The sequence below is a fragment of the Mustela erminea genome, chromosome 20 (genome assembly GCF_009829155.1).
Source record: "Mustela erminea isolate mMusErm1 chromosome 20, mMusErm1.Pri, whole genome shotgun sequence".
NCBI classification, from domain to species: domain Eukaryota; kingdom Metazoa; phylum Chordata; class Mammalia; order Carnivora; family Mustelidae; genus Mustela; species Mustela erminea.
In genome coordinates, this window is record NC_045633.1 from 8,987,847 (window position 1) to 9,007,265 (window position 19,419).

General features: G+C 45.6%; 1 protein-coding gene across 1 annotated transcript in view; it reads left to right on the forward strand.

Moving 5' to 3' along the window:
- The first annotated feature begins 6,709 nt into the window (after positions 1–6,709).
- GPR139 (G protein-coupled receptor 139) overlaps positions 6,710–19,419 on the forward strand; it is a 40,062-nt gene continuing 27,352 nt past the window's right edge. The window contains exon 1 of the mRNA XM_032328128.1: positions 6,710–7,264. Within this exon, the coding sequence (XP_032184019.1) occupies positions 7,141–7,264 (124 nt within the window). The 5' untranslated portion in view covers positions 6,710–7,140. The remainder of the gene's footprint in view (positions 7,265–19,419) is intronic.

The following is a 19,419-nucleotide window of genomic DNA, read 5'->3' on the forward strand; positions in this document are numbered from 1 at the left end:
CTTCAGCATGCATGCTCCTAACCAGAGTTCAGTATCTGTTTATGGTGCACATACAGAGCATTTCTGACATAAAAAATAAAACACAGGCATTAAGGAGAAGAAAGGATGAATGGGTAAGGCACAGAGGATTTTTAGGGGAGCAAAACTACTCTTTGTGATGCTGTCATGGTGGATACATGTCCTTACATATTTTGTCCAAACCCACGAATGTACACCAAGAGTGAACCCTAATGTAAATCAGGGATGCTGGATGATAATGATGCATCAGTGTAGGTTCGTCCATTATGACAAATGTACCACTCTGCTGGGGGACACTGATAACGAGGGGGTCTGGCATATGTGGGGCAGAGGTTATATGGGAAATCTCTGTACTTTCCACTCAATTTTGCCGTGAACCTAAAAATACTCTAAAAATTAAAGTCTATTTTTTCATTCTTTTTTTAGAAATGAAGTCTATCTTTTAACTAAATAGATAACTGAAAATAAAATAAAATATGTGACCTATCTCTAACAGAGGATTAGCAAACTGGCATCCCACAGGCTGAACTCAGCTTGCAGACATGTGTTGCTTTGCCTGCCCAACATCTATTCTCTCATTTCTCCTGTTACAAAATGCCATGTTTCCTTTGACTATATGATCCACCTCCTCTCGTAGTCAATCCAGGTGGTTTGGGAAGAACTGATCCCTTCTCTTGGCTCCATCATTGGGCCCATAAGCCCCACCTGGCCAATTAATGCAGTTCTGGTTGGCTACAGAAATCCAATTCAATGGGTGCCTGGGTAGCTCAGTGGGTTTAAGCCTCTGTCTTCGGCTCAGGTCATGATCCCAGGGTCCTGGGATCGAGCCCCGCATAGGGCTGTCTGCTCAGCAGGGAGCCTGCCTCCTCCTCTCTCTCTGCCTTCCTCTCTGCCTACTTGTGATCTCTGTCTGTCAAATAAATAAATAAAAATATTTTTAAAAAAAAAAGAAAGAAAGAAAGAAACCCAATTCAAACGGTGAGTTTAGCTGAGATGGGTGCATGGGTCTGGGTAGTCCATTGAGAGCCTTCCCCAGGACTCACACTGAAATTTCCTCACAACTCAGGTTACTAACCCAATAGGATAAATGCAGGGATGTTGGTATCCAACTTTTTTATGATGTTGTAAGAAGTTGCTTAAGAATGCAACTAATCCAAAGAAAAGAAGAGCCCACAGGCAGAAGGGGGTGGGTAATTTTTGCTCCTGGATCCAGCCAGGCCTAAAGTCCAGCCAACTTTTGGATTTTTTGGTTATAAGGATTAATACATTCCTTTTTAAAAACTAAATAGCTTTTTTTCCTAACAATTTCAATTAAAACAGAGTCCTGGGGACTACAGTTACTAGGAATTCACACCTAAGTCTGGGTTCAAGGCCTCAACTGTTAACAGGTACACTATATACAGTGCAGTTAGGTTCTGAACTGAAGATTCAAAGAGGTGGGAAACTTACCCTGCCCACGAGGTGATCTGAATCCAGGAAGCAGAGGTAACCCTCAATCAGGGACACAATGTGGTAAGTGATGGAGAAGATGGGTGTCAGTGTCAGGGAGGTTGGGGGTACCTTAGGGTATGAGGCAACCCTTTAGCGGAGCCTTAAAAAGTAAGGAGAAACCAAAGGACAAGTTACACTCTTGTGGGAGGTTGGGGCACAAAATGGGTCAGCAGTGAGGTCCTAGGGAGCTCCAAGTCCCTTTCACCAACCTTACCATCCAGAACCACCTCAGTCACAATCACTGCATATGTCTCCCTCCCTATTAATCAGTCTATTCACCCATCCTCACTGTGCCTTCTCTCCGTATCTCTGTTTCTTTCTTTTTTCTTTTCCTGTCTGTCTCTGTGTGTGGGTGTGTGTGTCTCTCTCTCTCCATCTCTCTTTCCCACTCCTTCCTTCTCCCCACTCTCTTCATGCACTACTCTCTGAGCTTCCGGGATTAAGTCCACTCCACCAATACTGCCCTAGTCCAAACCGCAATCATTTCTCACATGTCCAACCTGACAGCCTTGTAACTTGTCTTCCCACCTCTGTTCTTGCCTCCCTTCCATCAATCCTCCACCTCCCTGACAAAGCAAATGTTTTAAAATGCAAATCTAATCATGGGACTCCCCTGCTTTAAACTATGGATAAGACAAAACTCCTTGACACAGGCTGCAAGGCCCCTCCCATTCTCCAACCACATCCAGCTCCATGCACCGCCCACCCCCAATCACTGCACCCCAGCCTCCCTGGTCTTCTAGTTCTTCAAAGAGTCCTTCTCTATCACACCCCAGGGCCTTTGCACTTGCTCTTTCCTCTGACTGCGGATGCCCCCCTAACCCCAGCTCCACATCCCTTTACCTAATTAACCCTTACTCGTCCTTCACTTTTCACCTAAGATTCAAATATCACTACCTGAGAGAAGCCTTCCCTGACTGCCAGACTATATCAGATCTCACTGATACATGTTCTCTCGTTCCTTTTTCTTTTTTAAAGATCTCATTCATTTATTTGAAAGAGAGAGAGAGAACACACACAAGCAGAGAGAGCAGCAGGCAGAGGGAGAGGAAGAAGCAGGCTCAGAGCTGAATAGGGAGCCTGATGTGGGGCTCGAACTCAGGACCCTGGGATCATGACCTGAGCCAAAGGCAGATCCTTAACCGACTGAGCTACCCAAGCATTCCCCATTTGATTTTCTTCTTGATAGCACTTATCCAAGTTTAGAACTCTGTGTGTGTGCATGTGTGTGTGTTTCAGATGAACTGATTCATGCCTAGGTCTTACATTTAAGATTCAGGAAATCAGAGACCATGTCAACTTCCTAAAACATCTATATATCCAGAACTCAGTACAGTGGCTAGCACATACTTCTAATCTGTACAGTCCCCACCACACCTTTGCAATTTATGTTTGTGTTTCCACTTTTCCTAGAGTAAAGAATTATTCCTTTAGACCACTGCCTCCATCAAATGGTAGAAAAGTGGAAGCGAGACCAAGAGGCCCAAGTGTTTCCAGGAAAATGGGAGACAGCATATTTCTTTATGGAAGTAAAGAATATGCAATAAGTAGTTCTGTCTCATTCATGTTTATTACATGTCCAGACTAATAGGCATTTGAATTTTCAACTCCTTCCTCTAACATTACTCGTATATATTTATTATATTAATTCACTTACTCATTTAAGATTGATTTCTGTTCATCCACCTGGCACTAGGTATGTCCTTGCAACAGGGGATACAGCAGAAAAGACAGATGAAGTCCCTGTCCTTGAGTCCCATGGGGCCTATATCACAGTGTGACAGGTTCCTCTTGTACGCCTATCCTTTCACTAAGTGGAAGTGGTTCCAGCACAGGCTCTGGAGTCAGACTACCTTGGACCTAATCCCAGTCAGCTGAACTTGAGCAATTTACTGAACTTCTCTGTGCCTTGGTTTCCTCGCCTATAAAATTGAGCTAGTAATTGTACCTTCCTTCTAGTGTTATCGTGAGGAGGTAATGAGTTAAGACACAGCTGTCTCATCATAAAACCCCTACCTAGTAAATGTTAACTTTTATTTCCCACCTCTGTATCTTAATCAGGACCAGCTTCATGGGTGTGTGACCTGTACAGGCACACATGGCCCCATACTTAATAGGGCTCCAAAGCTTGGTTTAATGCTCTGCTACTGCCACTCTAAAATTCTCAATTTTTGAACAAGAAGCCCTGTATTTTCATTTTTGCATTAGGCCCTGCAATGATGCAGCAGGTCCTGATCAACACACATTTTAAGTGTTCAGTAAAAGTCTGCTGAGAGAATAAGTGAATGAATTTAGCTAACCACAGTTGATGCTCATCTTACAGAGCCAGTCAAGTGGCTCAGCCCTTGAGCAAAATTAAACAGACTTTGTTCTTGACTCAACCTGTCCCTTCCCAGGACTAAAAGCCTGACCTAGGATCTTAAAGTTCTTCTCTTCTAACCATCCATTTCCCAGCAAACTATGACCTTGACAGGCTGCCAAGGTTCTCCATGGAGCCAGCTGAGCACCCCATTCAATTCCCCCATTCTCCAGATCACAGTCTATACTGTTCCCACCTCTCTACTGCCTCCCATCCTGTCCAGTATCTTGGAAACAAGGTATACCCCTGGTTTCTTTCATCCCCGTTTTATAGATGGGGAAATAGAGGCTCACCAAAAAATAAGGTCCCTCAAGATTCCCCATGCAGCCTTGTTCCTATGCCCAGCCAAGTTTCTAGTTTTATAAAGAGTTTCTTTTTTATTTTAATAAAGATTTTATTTATTTGTTTGAGAGAGAGTGAGTGAGAGGGGAGGTCAGTGAGAGGAGACTCCCCATGGAGCCCAACTCGGGACTTGATCCTGGGACTCCAGGATCATGACTGGAGCTGAAGGCAGTCACTTAACCAACTGAGCCATCGAGGCAGCCTTATAAAGAATTTCTAACTAGATCCCCATAATCCAAACCACACAAATCATTTTCAGAGTGGCTAGTCAGACATGATAATTACAAGCTAAATCTGAGACTATGCCCCCCAACCCTCACAGCATCCCACATTCTGACAGTCTGGCCTGCAAAGAGAGACAAAGATAAACTCATCTCCCCACGTCCCACATGTCCTAGATCAACGGGTGCTGGGGCCTTCCATTCTTTCTATGTTTACTAAGAGTCTACAATATGCAGGCACAGTACAGAAGGTGGTGATGCAACTGTGAACAAAACAGACAAAAGGCCCTGCCCCTCTGAGAACAGAAACAGGTAAGAAACCAACTAATTAAATAGACTGCATGTGGTATGACCATGGTGCTGAGCACGATGGAGAAAAGTTAAGTGGGGGGGGGGGGGGTGGGCAGAGGAAGTGAGCATGTTGGAGGGTAGTAGTAGAGATTTCAATTTTTTTTTAAGATTTTATTTATTTATTTGACAGAGAGAGAGAGAGATCACAAGTAGACAGAGATACAGGCAGAGAGAGGAGGAAGCAGGCTCACTGCTGAGCAGAGAGCCCGATGCGGGGCTCTATCCCAGGACCCTGAGATCATGACCTGAGCTGAAGGCAGAGGCTTAACCCACTGAGCCACTGAGGTGCCCCAAGATTTCAATTTTAAATAGGACTGTTTAGGAATAGCCAGGGCAAAAGCCCTGAGGCATTATCCTTGAGTCACAATGTTGAGAGGTCCCTGAATAGATTGGGGAGCTTAGTCAAACCACACTCCCCCTCTTAGCCCCAGCTTCTCATCTCAGTTGGGTTGCCTACAGACAAGTCTACAGGGTTTTTGAATCATTATTTATTGAACCTCTACAATGATACTGCTTTATTTATCAATACAGTGGAGTTTCTGTTTTGTTTTTGTTCAGGGTAGTCACAGAGAGAGTCACAGAGAGAGTTCACAACAAAATTTCAATATCCACCTTGGCTTGGGATATCAGACCTGTGCTCATCAGACCCACATGACTCTCTTTAATAATCTGTCCCTTTAGGGGACCACAAGCCTCTCTGTTCACCACAGACCCAGTCAGACCCAGCAGATCCCTCCCTTCTGCAGACTGCCTGGCCCTGGCTTCACCGGAGTTTACTACCACCCCCACCCCCAGTGCCTGTCTTGGGGAGCCCCTAACAATGATGGGGAATGGACACATGCCCTTTGCTGGGCAGGAAAAAGCAGGGGTCTCCTCCATCTTAGGAAACCTGAAAGAGGCTGCAGAAAGCCCAAGCCAGTTCCTTCTCCCCCGGAATGAATGTTGGGGGGGGGGGGGCAGAACAGAAAGGGGCCTTAGGCTTCTCAGAGCTATCACATGCTCTTGCACTAACTGGAAGCAGCTACACCCAGCCCCTGGAAATGCCTCTCCTATGTATTTCTACAGAATCTAATTCTCACACATGCTGTCTTGAGCCCCTGATTTCTCTCCCTACCCGAATCTGTTGTGGCCTCTAGAAGAGCTGCACTAGGAACTCTTCAACCTCCTACACCGAAGAAAAAGGGAGGTGCCCATTCACCCCAACTCTCCAAGGCTGCCTAGGTCCCACCTGCTTACCTCTCCTATACTTCACACAACTTTCAAACACTAAACCACACCTAGATGATGCCCACACGGGTTTGTGTGTGTCTGGGATGTCATGTGAGTGTGGTCTTTGTGCGTGTTGATAAGGGTGCACTTCTGTTTTCACGTGTCTGGGTGAGGGATGAGAGGGCCTCCGCGTGCCCGCATAAGTGCACCCACATGACTGGGTATTGTGTATCTTTGTGTGAGTGGGAGGGGAGTATGTGTGTGAATGGTTGCAACATCCTTATTCCTGACAGAAGGTCTCAGTGTGGCGGGCTTCTCTTAGCCAGCCTGTAACCCCTTCAAAGGCAATCCACTCAGGGACACTCCACCTCTGGCCTTCCCCAGAATCACACACGCACTGAGACGCATGCACACTTCCTTTCAAGTGCAGCTCCTCTGGCCCAGGAGAAATGACAACTCTTGAGCATCCTCCCTCTGACAGCTTCCTCTTACCCCCATGCCCTAGGTAGAGTATCCTCTATATGGAGATGGACTGACAGCACTGGGAAGGGATAAGAGAAGTGGCTAGGAGAGTCGAGAAAGGCAAACTGAGGACACGCTGGAGGAGTACTGAGCCGATGCAGGAGAAGCAGGTCCCACCCACACCACGCCCCTCCCGCAAGGGGGTGGAGAAGGGATAGCCGATTCCCACTCGGGTCTTCCTCTGGGGTTCCCAGGTCTCACTGCTCTCCTGAAGCCGGAGCTGTAAGAAGCAGCTGGGACCCCCTCCTCCGGTGCATCCAACCCCCCTCACCCATCATCCGCGTCCAGGCAGTTGCTGATTGGCTGCAGGGAGCAGCGTCCCAGCTTCCCGTCTCCGAGGCGGGAGCCGAGCAGGTCCGAGGTGGGAGGCGCACTGACCAGCTCTGGGAGCCCCTCCCGAGTCCCTGCGCCCAGCGCCCTGTGCCCTACACAAGGGCCGTGCCAGGACTCCAGGCAAGCAGGTGCGGAGGGAGCAGAGGGAACCACGGCAAAGGGTAGGAGCAAGTCCTGCGGGAAGAGAGGCGCTGCTGCTCCAGCTGCTGCCTCTGCCGCCGCCACCACCGAACCGGCGTCCAGAGCGGGGCTGGCAGGCCGGGCGCGGAGACTAGGGGAGCGAGGGGCGAGCTCATGGAGCACACGCACGCCCACCTCGTAGCCAACAGCTCGTTGTCCTGGTCCCCCGGCTCGGTCTGCGGCTTGGGCTTCGTGCCCGTGGTCTACTACAGCCTTCTGCTGTGCCTCGGTTTACCAGGTGAGGAGTGTGTGGGAGAGGGAGGAAGCCAAGAGCCCCAAGGGAGAAGCAGCCCTGCCCAGAACCCCCAGGCCTCGATATGCTCGCTGTGCGATCCCTGGCGCTCCCTCTGAAAAAGTTTAAGCCTTAAGGGCAACTGCGGACATTTCCAGACTGGGAGAAAGGAAGTTGCTGTGGCCTGGCGGGGACTCTTGTCTGCTCCTGTGTGTGTGTGTGTGTGTGTGTGTGTGTGTGTGTGTGTCACGAGGGTACGCGGCAGCTGATGGGCATGTTTTGAGTACGGGTTGGTGTGAGTGTGCGCGTGGATTGGAGTATTTGTATGCGCATCTGAAGGGATCCGTGTCCCTGACGGTGCCCAGTGGGGGCTGTGTATGAGATTTGACCGCATGTCTATAAAGATGGCTTAGTGGGGGGCTTCACTTCTCCTGTCACTCACTCCCACACCCACCCCAGCCCTAGGAAACCTCTGCCCCTCTGCCCCACTGCATGTCCCTGCCTGATCTGAGGTGAAGCAGGAGACTGATACCCCGCACACTTTCTCTGGAGCCACTGGGATGGGGCAAGGGATGAGCCCCTGTGATCCCCTAAGCAAACGGGGGGGGGGGGTCTCCAGGCGGGCAAAGAAGGGTCAGGTTGGCTCTGGAACCATGCTTTGGCCAGGGCAAGGATCCAGAGACACACAGGCTACCAAGGCCACCACTTCAGGGGGTCACAGTCTCCTTGAGGACATACCTGTTCCCTGGCTTTGCTTCCCTGTCTACCCACCCTGGGCAGCTGACGACTGCTGCGGATGTCCAGCTGGTCCCACATCTTAACATCCTTTCCAAAGTGTGGCTGAGACTGGTGCTGAATTCCTGAAGAGAGCTGAGCTGCTGGGGGCTGGGGGGGTGCTTGCTGTTTGTGAAGCAGGGAGGGGGTTCCTGGGGTTCCCAGCTTGAGATAAACCCTTCTTCCAGATTGTCCCTGAGACAGTCTATGTGCAAAAAGATTCCTAAAGATCACTTACAGGGAGATGAGAGAGGAGAAAAAGGAAATCACTAAGAAAAAAAATCCAATGTACAGCCTAGAATCACAGCATCATCTACTCTGTCATTCCGCATCCCAGGATCCTGGGAACTTGGGAGCTGGATTTCTGAGAGACTTGCTGAGATTTCCTTTTCAAAACATTAAACCTGGTGGTCAGGGGCCCTGATAAGGTTGTTTAAATAAATGCTACAACCTCCCTGCACCCAAATTTTGGCAGGCATGAGAAAGCTAAGTTTACAATCACCAAACCTCTCTCCCAGCGAGTGATGAGGTTTTTATTACTAACTAATCGTTCTGGCTGCCCTGGGAGATGCTCAACCTCTGATTCGCCCTGCTAGGGCAGCAGCACGTGTCCTGTAATTACCTTGAACAGGAATTGATTTCAGTCCAGTCCCCACCTCCCCCTCTCAGCCCTCCTGAGCCTCTCCCAGAGCTCTCTTAAGGTGAATTGAGTTTTTGAAAAGGTTGGTTATTGGTGACACTTACTGACCCAGAGAAGTGACAGGCCCCCTTTTCCCTTCACCTCTCATATCAGAATTACTCTGACCCCTCCACCTTCACCCCTCCATCTCCTCTGCTGACTGAAGTAGCCACTGTCTCTGGCTTTTCTTCTGAAAACGCTTTAAGGGATGGAGACATAAAGACAAGGGGAGGCTCCAAGGGTCCAGAGCAGGAACATGAGGATGAGCAGAACAGGGGAAAGCTCAGACCTTGAAACACCTCAAGGTGGAAGACAAGGTACCTCACACGTGCTCAGCTAACTCCTATGCCAGCTAGGGCCTTCTGACCCACAGCACTGGAACCTATTGTGTGCCAGGCAGTGCTAGGCACAGGCTCATCAAGGCTGAACCCAGGATTTAGAGACTTAAAAGAGGGAGGGATTGGGATGAGAACTTGTAAAGTATTGATGGATACTTGGAAGGTATTGATGGGTACAGAGTAGTGACCACCTACTCTGTGCCAAGTGCTGAAGAGGGGCCTAAGGGATCTCAGGGAATCCCTAAGGTGCTGTCCCAGAGTTCAAGGAGCTCACAAGCAGAGCTTATGTAGAGGCAGAAGGACCAAGCATTCTGGAAAAGGATGACTGAAGAGGCTTGGCTTTCGGAAAGACCATGGGCTGGTTTTGTTAATGGCTTACAAGGTGGTTCAAAGGTAAAATCCTTTAGTCATTCCCTTAGACCCATAAAGGGGGACAATTATGTCCTGGTAACCAAGAATGCAGACTGTAGAATGAAGCAGAGCTTGGTGTTAACATGTGGACCTTCTGTGACTCTGGGTCTCGGTTTCTACATCTGTAAAATTGGCATTAGGAAAGCAGCTGACTCCTTGAATGATGGTGAGAAATAAAAACATTGACGGAGATGGTGCAAGTTAAGCACTCAGCTGAGGGCCCGACACCACACACTGATTATTGTTGTGGTGCTGCAGTTGTGGTCATCATGAAGCTGATTTGGTGGTAAGGAGGGGGCTGCTTGGCATGTGAGCCAAAGAAGGGGCTGGGAGCCACAAGAAAAGCACTTAGCTCAGCGCCTTACTCCTGCTGAGCTCACTACAGTATCCCCTCCCCACTCCCAGCCACCAGCAATTAGCAAGCCCTCATTACTCTGCTACTGACCGGGATGCACAGCTATGCTGGGTGTGAAGTAACAGGCCACAGGGCTTGGTAATATTGTTGAAAACTGAGATTTTAATTGAATCACTTTTCCTGGCAGTGGACTCACCTCATTTCCAAATTTTCACAGGGTGGTTGGCAACATGGGTAAAAACCAAAGGGTGGGTGGGGAGTGGCTGAGTGTTTGGCAACAGGGGAGTCACTAACTGGGAGAAGCACAGATGTTTCTTACCACCTTCAGTGTCTAGACTGAAAGGAAGAGCTTGGGAAAAGCCATGTGGTCCAATACCCTGCCTCTAGGAATGGCCCCAGACAATCTAAGTTAACTGGTCTGGAATGGGTCCCAGGGGGTCCTAATGTGAACTATTAGCAGTTAAGAACTTAAGAACTCTTAAAAATCTGCCATTTAAGAACTCTTAATTTTCTGTACCATAATTTTTCCCACCTCATTTTATCTACTACCCACATAGATGGTGTATATTAAATAAGATTGTCTATATAAAATGGTTTAGCACACCACTTGGACTGAGGAAAACACTTACTGGTGCCTTCTCCACACTGGATCTTTTTCTATGTTAAATGCTTACATTATTGCACTCAATCCCCAACACATCCCTGGGATCTGTACATTTCTCTGAACCCATTTTTACAGATGAGCAAACTGAGATTCAGAGATGTGGGGCATCTTGTCTATAGTTACACAAACACGCCAGTGTGCAAACATCTGCTCTTTCAAGTCCACCACAGTGCCTTCATTATTGCCAGAAGTTCTTTTAACTAACCTCAGTTCTTCATGTTGTGCTCAATGGAAAAAACTGGTGTCCCAGCTGTTCCTAAAACTCTGTCTCTTTTCTCCTCCTTTTAAGTAAGCAAGATGTTTCTAATCTTTCAAAATGCATACAGAAAGCCAGCCAAGCTAACAAGGTAGAGTTGGGGACACTGATGGGGCCAACTGGGACAAAACTGTAAAAAGCAGAAGGCAGTGCAGGAGGAAGAGATGAGCCTGATGCCTGGGGGAAGAAGCGGCTGAGAAGACAGGTGAGCCTAGCTGATAAGGAAGGAGTAGCTGCAAAATTAAACGAGATTTGAAAGATATTTTTTAAATTTACCTTCTAAAAGGCACCAGGGATGTTAAAGGAGACAAGGTAAGGAAGATGATACCCTGAAACCACACACCACCCAGCAGAGAGGAGCATTTCTGCAACAGCCGGTAGGGGAGCCAGTAACCAGGAGAAAGCACAGGTTAATACCTGCCTGTAAGGGTCAGTGCGAGATGGAGTTGATGAGTCTGTCACCTGGCAGATAGTCAGTGCTGGGACACACAGTAGTTACAGTTGCTGTTGACCAGGAATGGGAAAATGGTCCAGTAAGATGGACTGAGCACTCCAGATGTGTTCTCATTCACCTGTAAACATCTTTTGAGAAAATCTAGTAAACAGGTTAAAAGTACACGGTCTGTTGATAGACCTCTAGGGTCTGAGTCCTGGTTTTGCTACTTATAAGCTATGTGACCTTAGGTAAGTGACTTTAACTACTCTGTGCCTCACCTTCCCCCTCTGTAAAATGGGATGATGATAATAATGGCACATACCTCACAGAGTTGCTCTGAGGCTGTGGTGAGTTATTCACTTAACACACTGCCTGCAGCACTCTGTAAGTCATTTTTTTCAGCATTTAAAAATTTAAAAAATTAAGGAAAAATTCTCAACTTGTTTTATGACACCTGCTTCACCCTAATACCAAACCAGACATTATTAGAAAACTACTGACCAATATTCTTCGTGAACACAGACACACACACACAAAAATCTTCAACAAAATATTACCAAATCTAACTCAGGAATATATAAGAATGATAATAAACCAAGACAAACTTGGGTTTATACCAGAAATGCAAGGCTGGTTCAACATTTGAAAATCATCAGTATGCTCTACCATACTAAAAAACCTAAAAAAGGAAATCCATATGATTTTCTCAATAGGTGCAAAAAAAGTATTTGACAAAATTCAACATTAATGATAAAAACTTATCAAACTAGGAATACACAGAGGAACTTCTTTAACCTGAAAAAGGGCATCAATAAATAACCTATAGCTAACATCACATTTAATTTTGAAAGATGGAGTGTTTTCCCTCTAAGATCTGGAGCAAGACAAGGGTATCTGCTCTTGCTACTCTGACTAAATATCACACTCTCTGAAATTCTAGCTGAGAAAGAAGAAGAAAGAAAAGGTTTACTGGAAGGAAGGAATTAAACTGTTTCTATTCACAGATGATATCACTGACTTCAGAGAAAATCACAAAGACTCCACCAAAAAATGCTCCTAGAACTAATAAGTGAGTTCAGCATGTCTGCAGGACACACTGTTAGTTTGCAATAACCTATCATATTTCTATATATTAGCAACAAACATTTGAAACTAAAACTTGGAATCAAAAAAAAAAAAAAAAGATTTCCAAGTTCCTTTGAAAATCCAGAAAAACTAACATTAGGCTCATATTCCCAGATAGCTAGCTGTGGCTGAGGAATAGGCTGCTTTCCTATGCAGCTGCTTTTGGGCAGTGTGCATGCATGCATATGTGTGCACATTATATGTTATACAGGTAATAACATTAATATTATTCAAAAACCTAAAAATATAAAAAGGCACACGTTGCAAAATCTCCCTACTATCCCTTTCCCCTGTTTATCAATTCCCAAATCCACCCCATCAACAGGTAACAGTTGGTCAGTATCTTGGTTCCTTATTTGTTCTTTCAGAGTATTTCAGTGTACACATAAACAAGTAAGAATAAAGGATTTCAACACTTTAACTCTCCTCAAAATGAGCACATTGTACACACTGTCCTCCATCTTGTTCTTTTTCACTTAACATATTAATCATCCATAATGTTATACTAAAGCTTCTTCATTCTTTTATGAAGCTGCATAGTATTCCACTATATATTTTACCATAATTTATTTAATGGCTGCCCTTTTCAAAAGCACATGGATACCCTAATGTCAGAGTTCCTACATGCTGCACTTAATTGTCCTCTTTAACCTGTATGGCTCTTCTTTATGCACACTGGGCCTTAGAATCCCTGTTATAACAATGGGAGAAAGAGCACTGCGTGAGGAGTTCTGGATTCCAGGCTTGGCTCTGGCAGTAATTCACTCTACAAGTCTGTCAAAGACCTGGGAGAGCTGGGCTCTGCTTGTTGGAGACCCAAGCACAGACCAATGAAGTAGCTATGTTGGAAGCTGGCTCGGCTGGGGTCCAGACCAGTAGCTATGTTGTCCATTTCTCTGCGTGATTTCTGTAGTGAACTCATGGGTCATTTCTGTTTTTGAGGTTGAATATAAAATGCCTTGCACTGGAACTGAGTGGACATGGATTTGGATCCTGTATCTTACCCATGTGTGTTGTGTGATCTCAGATACGATACTCCAGCTCTCTGAGCCTCAGTTTTCATTTATAAGAAAGCAGGCAGCCAAGTTCAGCAATTAATCAAGAGGTCTCTAATCCCAAACTGCCTGGGTTTGAATCCTAGCTCCCTTACCTGCTAGCCTCTGACCTTGGGCAAATTTCTCACCCTCTCTGTGTCTTAGCCTCATCAGTGAGATGGGATCATAATAATACCTATCTCACAGGGTTGTTGTGAGGAACAAATGAAATTGTAAAAATGTGTAGCAGCATTCTTGGCACATGTGTGCTCTCAAATAGAGTAAGAGTTCAGTAAATGTGATTAATCTTCTGTGCCTTCCACTGTTGTGGTGGTAATCCCAAAGAAAATATGCAAAGGCTTCTCACAATCCCTCAAACATTGTGGGAGCTCAATAAATAGTAGGTAGTATTGTTTTATTGTCTGACATGTCAACAAACTTTATAAATCCCCTGAAGCCAAACATTACTTTATATATACAGGTCTTTTCCATAACTGCACAATTCCACTCAAAGTGCACCCACCAGGAATGAAACTCTTTGCCCTGGAAAACTAGGAAAGAATTATCCAATGGATTAAATCAATTCCATCATAAGCCTAGGGAATTTGGTACCTCTCAGAGAGGTGCCTGAGGTTCAGTGAAACCTCAGAAAAACTGTCAGTCCAGAACATGAAACCTTCTTCAACTAAAATTGATAAAGGGTCTGACCAGCACTCAGCAAGATTGCTCTGCATGCTGCATACAGGACCATGAACAGAAGAGAGGTAGGGAGACCTCTCTTCAGACCTTCAGTGGTAGGTAGACCCTGCCACTGAACCTCCATGTGATCGAACTATGTGGGCAATGCTGATAGGGGATGCTAGCCCTGCAGAGGGTGCCTGAAATGTGGGGGGCAAGGGAAAGCAGGTGTCTCGAATTCAGAGACCTGCTAGGAGCAGTCAAATAATGTAAATGCACACACAGTGGCCCAGTTTTAAGAAACGCTTCACTTACCCAAAGAATCATGCTTCCCTACTGTGTTTCTGAAAGCCTGTGGCTCTTTTGGCCTCTCTAATTTACCCCCAGTGATAGAGACATATTTACCAAAACCACTGCACTTTCCTCTTAACTACTGCTAGGGCGTATGTTGCACTTACTATGTGCTAGGGATTCTTCAGAACATTTTATAGGCACTAACTCATTTAATTCCCCCACTGACCCCATGAGACATGTATAGTAATCATGCCCGTTTTTCAGATGAGAATGCTAAGATACCCATAGTCACATAGCTAGAAACTGATAGTGATACTCAGTACTACTGGCTAGCTTTATTGTAAAAAAATGGCAGCCCACACACAGTGACAGCTGACAACTGACACTTGGACTAAATCACAAGGAATGAGGGTGACAGAGAACAGAGAGGAGTGGGGACTGGGGGAGGTCAGAAAGCACCACCACCACTCCCCTCTCCAGCCAGTCCAGTGTTGCCAAATTCTTCCAAAAATCTAGGAATCCAGATTTTTATGTGAAACATCCCAATGTTTCAATGTTGGCAACTAATTCGAAAATTTTTAAAAACACTATGCAAGCCAGCACTGCATGAGCCAAACCAAACATATCTGCAGGCTTGATACAGCCCACCAGGATGCAAATTCACAAACTCTAGAGTGGGTAAAGCTTCATTAAGCACCAAGAAATGCTAAGGGGGTCACAGTGGGTGGAGAATAAAAACAAGATGCTAGGGGGAGGAGCAAGCAGTAAAGGAGATGGAGACCCAAATGAATATGTGGCTTTTTTTTTTTAAAAAAAAAAAAAAAAAAAAAAGCATGCCAAGTCAGGAAACCAGGGATTTGGCGTGACTAGAAGAGCGAGCTCCCAAGTAGTACCGCAAATTGCATGTTGACAATGTCCTGGAAGACAAATCCACCTTTTCTTTTTTAAATGGAAGAGCCCTCAAAACCTGACAGCATGGTGGATTAGGATGTGGTCTTATGGTCCCGACTGATCTGGATTCAAATTCCAGCCTCGTGACTTCCTATTGGTGGAGCTCTGGCAAGTTGCTTAAACTTCTCTGAGCATCAGTGTTCCTCTCTGCAGAATGAGTATAACAGTGTCTTTTTCCACAGGGTGTATGATATGGACAAAATAAAGCAATGCATAGCTAGCAGGGGCCCCAGTGTCTGCCACTAACAGGAAGAAACCGAGACTTTACCTAAAGTTGCAGAGCTAGGAATGGCAATAAACCAGAACTTACTTTCCCAACTCTTATTTAGTTCCCTTCTTACAAAGTCACACTGCTAGTGGTCTCTTGAGGAATCAAAGTGATCGGTGTAAAGGGGAAACAGGCTATGAAACTTTAGAGTTCGGAGTAATTATCTGGATTTTGAGGGGTTTTGTTGTTGCTATTGTTGTTTTATGTGGGACTATTTTAGGTGGCACAGGCCAAATCATTATTAAATCTCTTTTTAGTTTCCTCAAACCTTCTGACTCTATCAAAGGGAAAGTTTCATCTTGGTGCTAGTGTCTTTAACACCTTTTCATGTGTGCTAAATCTCTCTTTTTAACAGACACAGAGCAGGCCTAGGGCTCAGAATCTAGCTAAAATGTAAGGTCACCCTTGTATTATCACTGTATTTATTTTTAAGAATATCTTCTGTTTATAGCAGGGAAGTGGGTTTGTGATTCAGGTTTGTTATTTGTCCATGCTGTCCAATATAGTAACCCCAAGTCTCGTGTGGCTATAGAGCACATGACATAGCATAACTCAGGAACTGACTAGCATAACTCAGGAACTGACTTTTTTAATCTGACTTCAGTTAATTTACAATTAAGCCTGGATACTCAGTTCAGTTGCGGGAAAATAAATTTATACTTGGAACAATGTGGGTATGTGAATCTACTCTTTTCAACTGTATATTTTATGACATCTAAACAGAGATCAAAGATTTCCACTGAAAGATTTAGCATCCATAGAGAAATGTGCTCAGAATGTAAAATACATACCATGCTTTGGACATTTCATATGAAAAAAATTAAATATCTCATTAATAATTTATGTTGATTACATCTTTGATGATACAGTTAAATAAAACATACTGCTAAAGTTAATTTTACCTGTTTCTTCTTATTTTCTTAATGTGGCTGCTAGAAAAATTGAGATTGCATATGTGGCTCACATTGTATTTATATTGGACAGCAGTATTTTTAAATTTTTCTTAAAGATTTTGTTTATTTGTCAGAGGGAGAGAGCAAGCAACCACAAGCAGGCGGAGTACAGGCAGAGGGAGAAGCAGGCTCCCTGCTGAGCAAGGAGCCTAATGCGGGACTCAATCCAAGGACCCTGGGATCATGACCTAAGCTGAAGGCAGATACTTAATCAACTAAGCCACCCAGGCATCCCTGGACAGCAGTTTTATAAAAGGTATAAATTCGGGGGTGGGGGCAGGGAAGGGAAATCACTTTAAAACAAAATGTTGAGTAAAGAGTTGTACAGAGAACACAAATAGATGGAAAAAATCATAATGTTGGTGGGCCAGTCACTACTATCTGGGGAGCCCTGATCTCTAGTACAATGCTCTTAATACAGAAACAGAGGCCCTAGAGAGGACAAGGAATTTCGACCAAGGTTACACAGCTAACGAGGTATAACCTTGATCCCAAATCTTTTAGATTCCACATCCAGTGTGCCTTGACCACTGCAATAGTGATAACCATGCCGACTCTACTCCATCAAGGGAAATGTAAGGAAGGGAAGGTTGGGGTTTGGAGAAGATGTGGTTACCTTAGATCTGGTGGGATTCAAAGTGAGGGAACTTCTCTGTGTAGATAAGCCAGGATCTTCACTTTTCTATCTCAGAGGCTGAGTAACTTGGGCTTCTCTTGAGTAAAGGTTATGACCAGCTGAACTACATTGAGAGTTGGGACTTTCAACCCAAATATGTTTCCATTTTGCTCCATGGCAAAAACAATGAGACAAGATACCAGAAAGTGCAATTAGACAACTACATCTGCATTTATTGATTCACTCACCCATCCATCCATCCGTCTATCCATCCATCCATCCATGTGCCTGGCACTACCAAGTACCAGGCACTGTGCTAGGCACATAGCAAGCCTAAAAAAAGCCGCTCCCTGTCTGCATGCTCATATGATACACATGGGAAAGACCAGCATGATCCCAAACCTGAATAAATGTAAATAGTCACGTGTGAAAGAACATGAAGGAGAGGCACGTGGTGTTAGAAGAGCTTTTCATGGGGGGACCTGCCCAATGGGGAAGCTAAGAAAAGTTCCCTAAAGAGAACACCTGGAACCTGAAGGCCGAGGAAGGAAGGAATGGAAGGACGAGTCAAGGGGGACAGGCTCTGCAGTGACTCTTAGGCAAGAGGGGACGGGTGGCACATATCAGAACAGAAAGAGGGTGAGTCTTGAATGCCAAAAGGCAGTCTGAGGACAGGAGGAAAACAGGGAGTGAGATGCAAGCAGAGGAAACAGGAAGCCAGAGCTTTGTAGAAACCACACAAAGTGACCCTGATTTGGGATAACGCATTTTACAGTGTTGACTTCTTTTGACTTCTGATATTCGCCAGTAACTTCTTTTCTTTGCCCCCTCATCTGCCAGAATGTTTACCAGTTGAAGACCTAGGGTGATTGCTTTTCCACCAAAGACATTTCTTATTGTTTTCAGCTAGGTGCAGCAAAAACTATCAGCCACATCACTTCACAGGAGGGACTCTCCACAGACCCACACATGGAGACATGTGCACACACACACGCACACACACGGACATACAAAGATGTATGCACACACATAGACACAGAAACGTGTGCACAGACTTGTACACACAGAGAAACATGCATAAACATACACCTACATGGGGACAGATATGCATGTGCACGCACACACACAAGCACACACACATACCCCCTCTTCCCACAGTCAAAGGTATAGAATGGCCTGGTAATTCTGTTCTTGCTGCAGCCCTCTGCTTTTAGAATTCCTGGCCTCAACACCATGGTTCAGCTCCACAGAGCTGCTGACAAGAACCATCATCTGCCTCTTGAACGAAAAGCAGTGGCCTCCCTGGAAGGTGGCAGAATGGAGCAGTGATTAGAGAAAGAACTCAAGAGGGAGCAATGCCATGACGAGGGTAGAGATGGGCATTCCTTAAAGGAATCACAGGCCCAAAATCTTGACCTTCACAGAGTGTGGTCCCCCTATTATGTCCACCCTCCACACTCAGAACCTTTCCAGAACACCACCCGTCCTGGCCAGCAGGCATCGGGAAAGTAATACTGGCTTAGGAATTAGGCATAACGGGGGGTTCAAGTCCCAGCACTGCAACCCTGCTAGCTGTGAAGTCGTGAGCAGGTAATTTACCTTTCTCGGAGCCTCTTCCAAGAATGGGGGTGATAACACCAACTTTATTCACTTAGCACATTTATGTGGCACCTCTTTCATACACCAGGCACCCATGTAGGCACTGGAGGAGAAACAAAGTATGCCTGCACAGGTGTACATTCTACCAGTGAGACAAGTGGTAAACAAGTAAACAGATGCATAAACACTATATGAGATACTGATAATGCTATCAGGAAAACAGCATGGTAAGGTGATAGGAAGCTACAGCAGACAGGGTGATCAGGAAAGGGCTATCCAAAAAGCCGACGTCTGCACTGAGACTGGAACAATTGGAAGGAGCTGGCCTTGGAAGCACAGGGGAAGGGCATGCCAAGCACAAGGACCCGCAAGGGTAAAAGCTCAGAGGTGGAATGAGCTGGAACAAAGGCAGACTTGCGTGGCTGGAGTACGATGAGCAGGAGGGAGAGTGGCAGGAGATGAGGAGAAGAGGTATACAGACAGGACTAATCTGGATTTCACTCTAAGTGTTGCAAGAAGAGATGGGAGCCTTTTAAGCAGTTGACATGACCTAATCTGAGTTTTTCAAAGGTCTTTCTGGCTGCTGTGAAAAACAGATGGAAGGTGCTTTAAGAGGGAAATTGCAAGAACATGTTGTAGTGTGAACGATCTCTGGGCTCTGGTAGGAAAAAGTGAGCAATACCTGTACAGTGCCCAACACAGTGCCTGGCACACAGTAGGAGTATGGGTC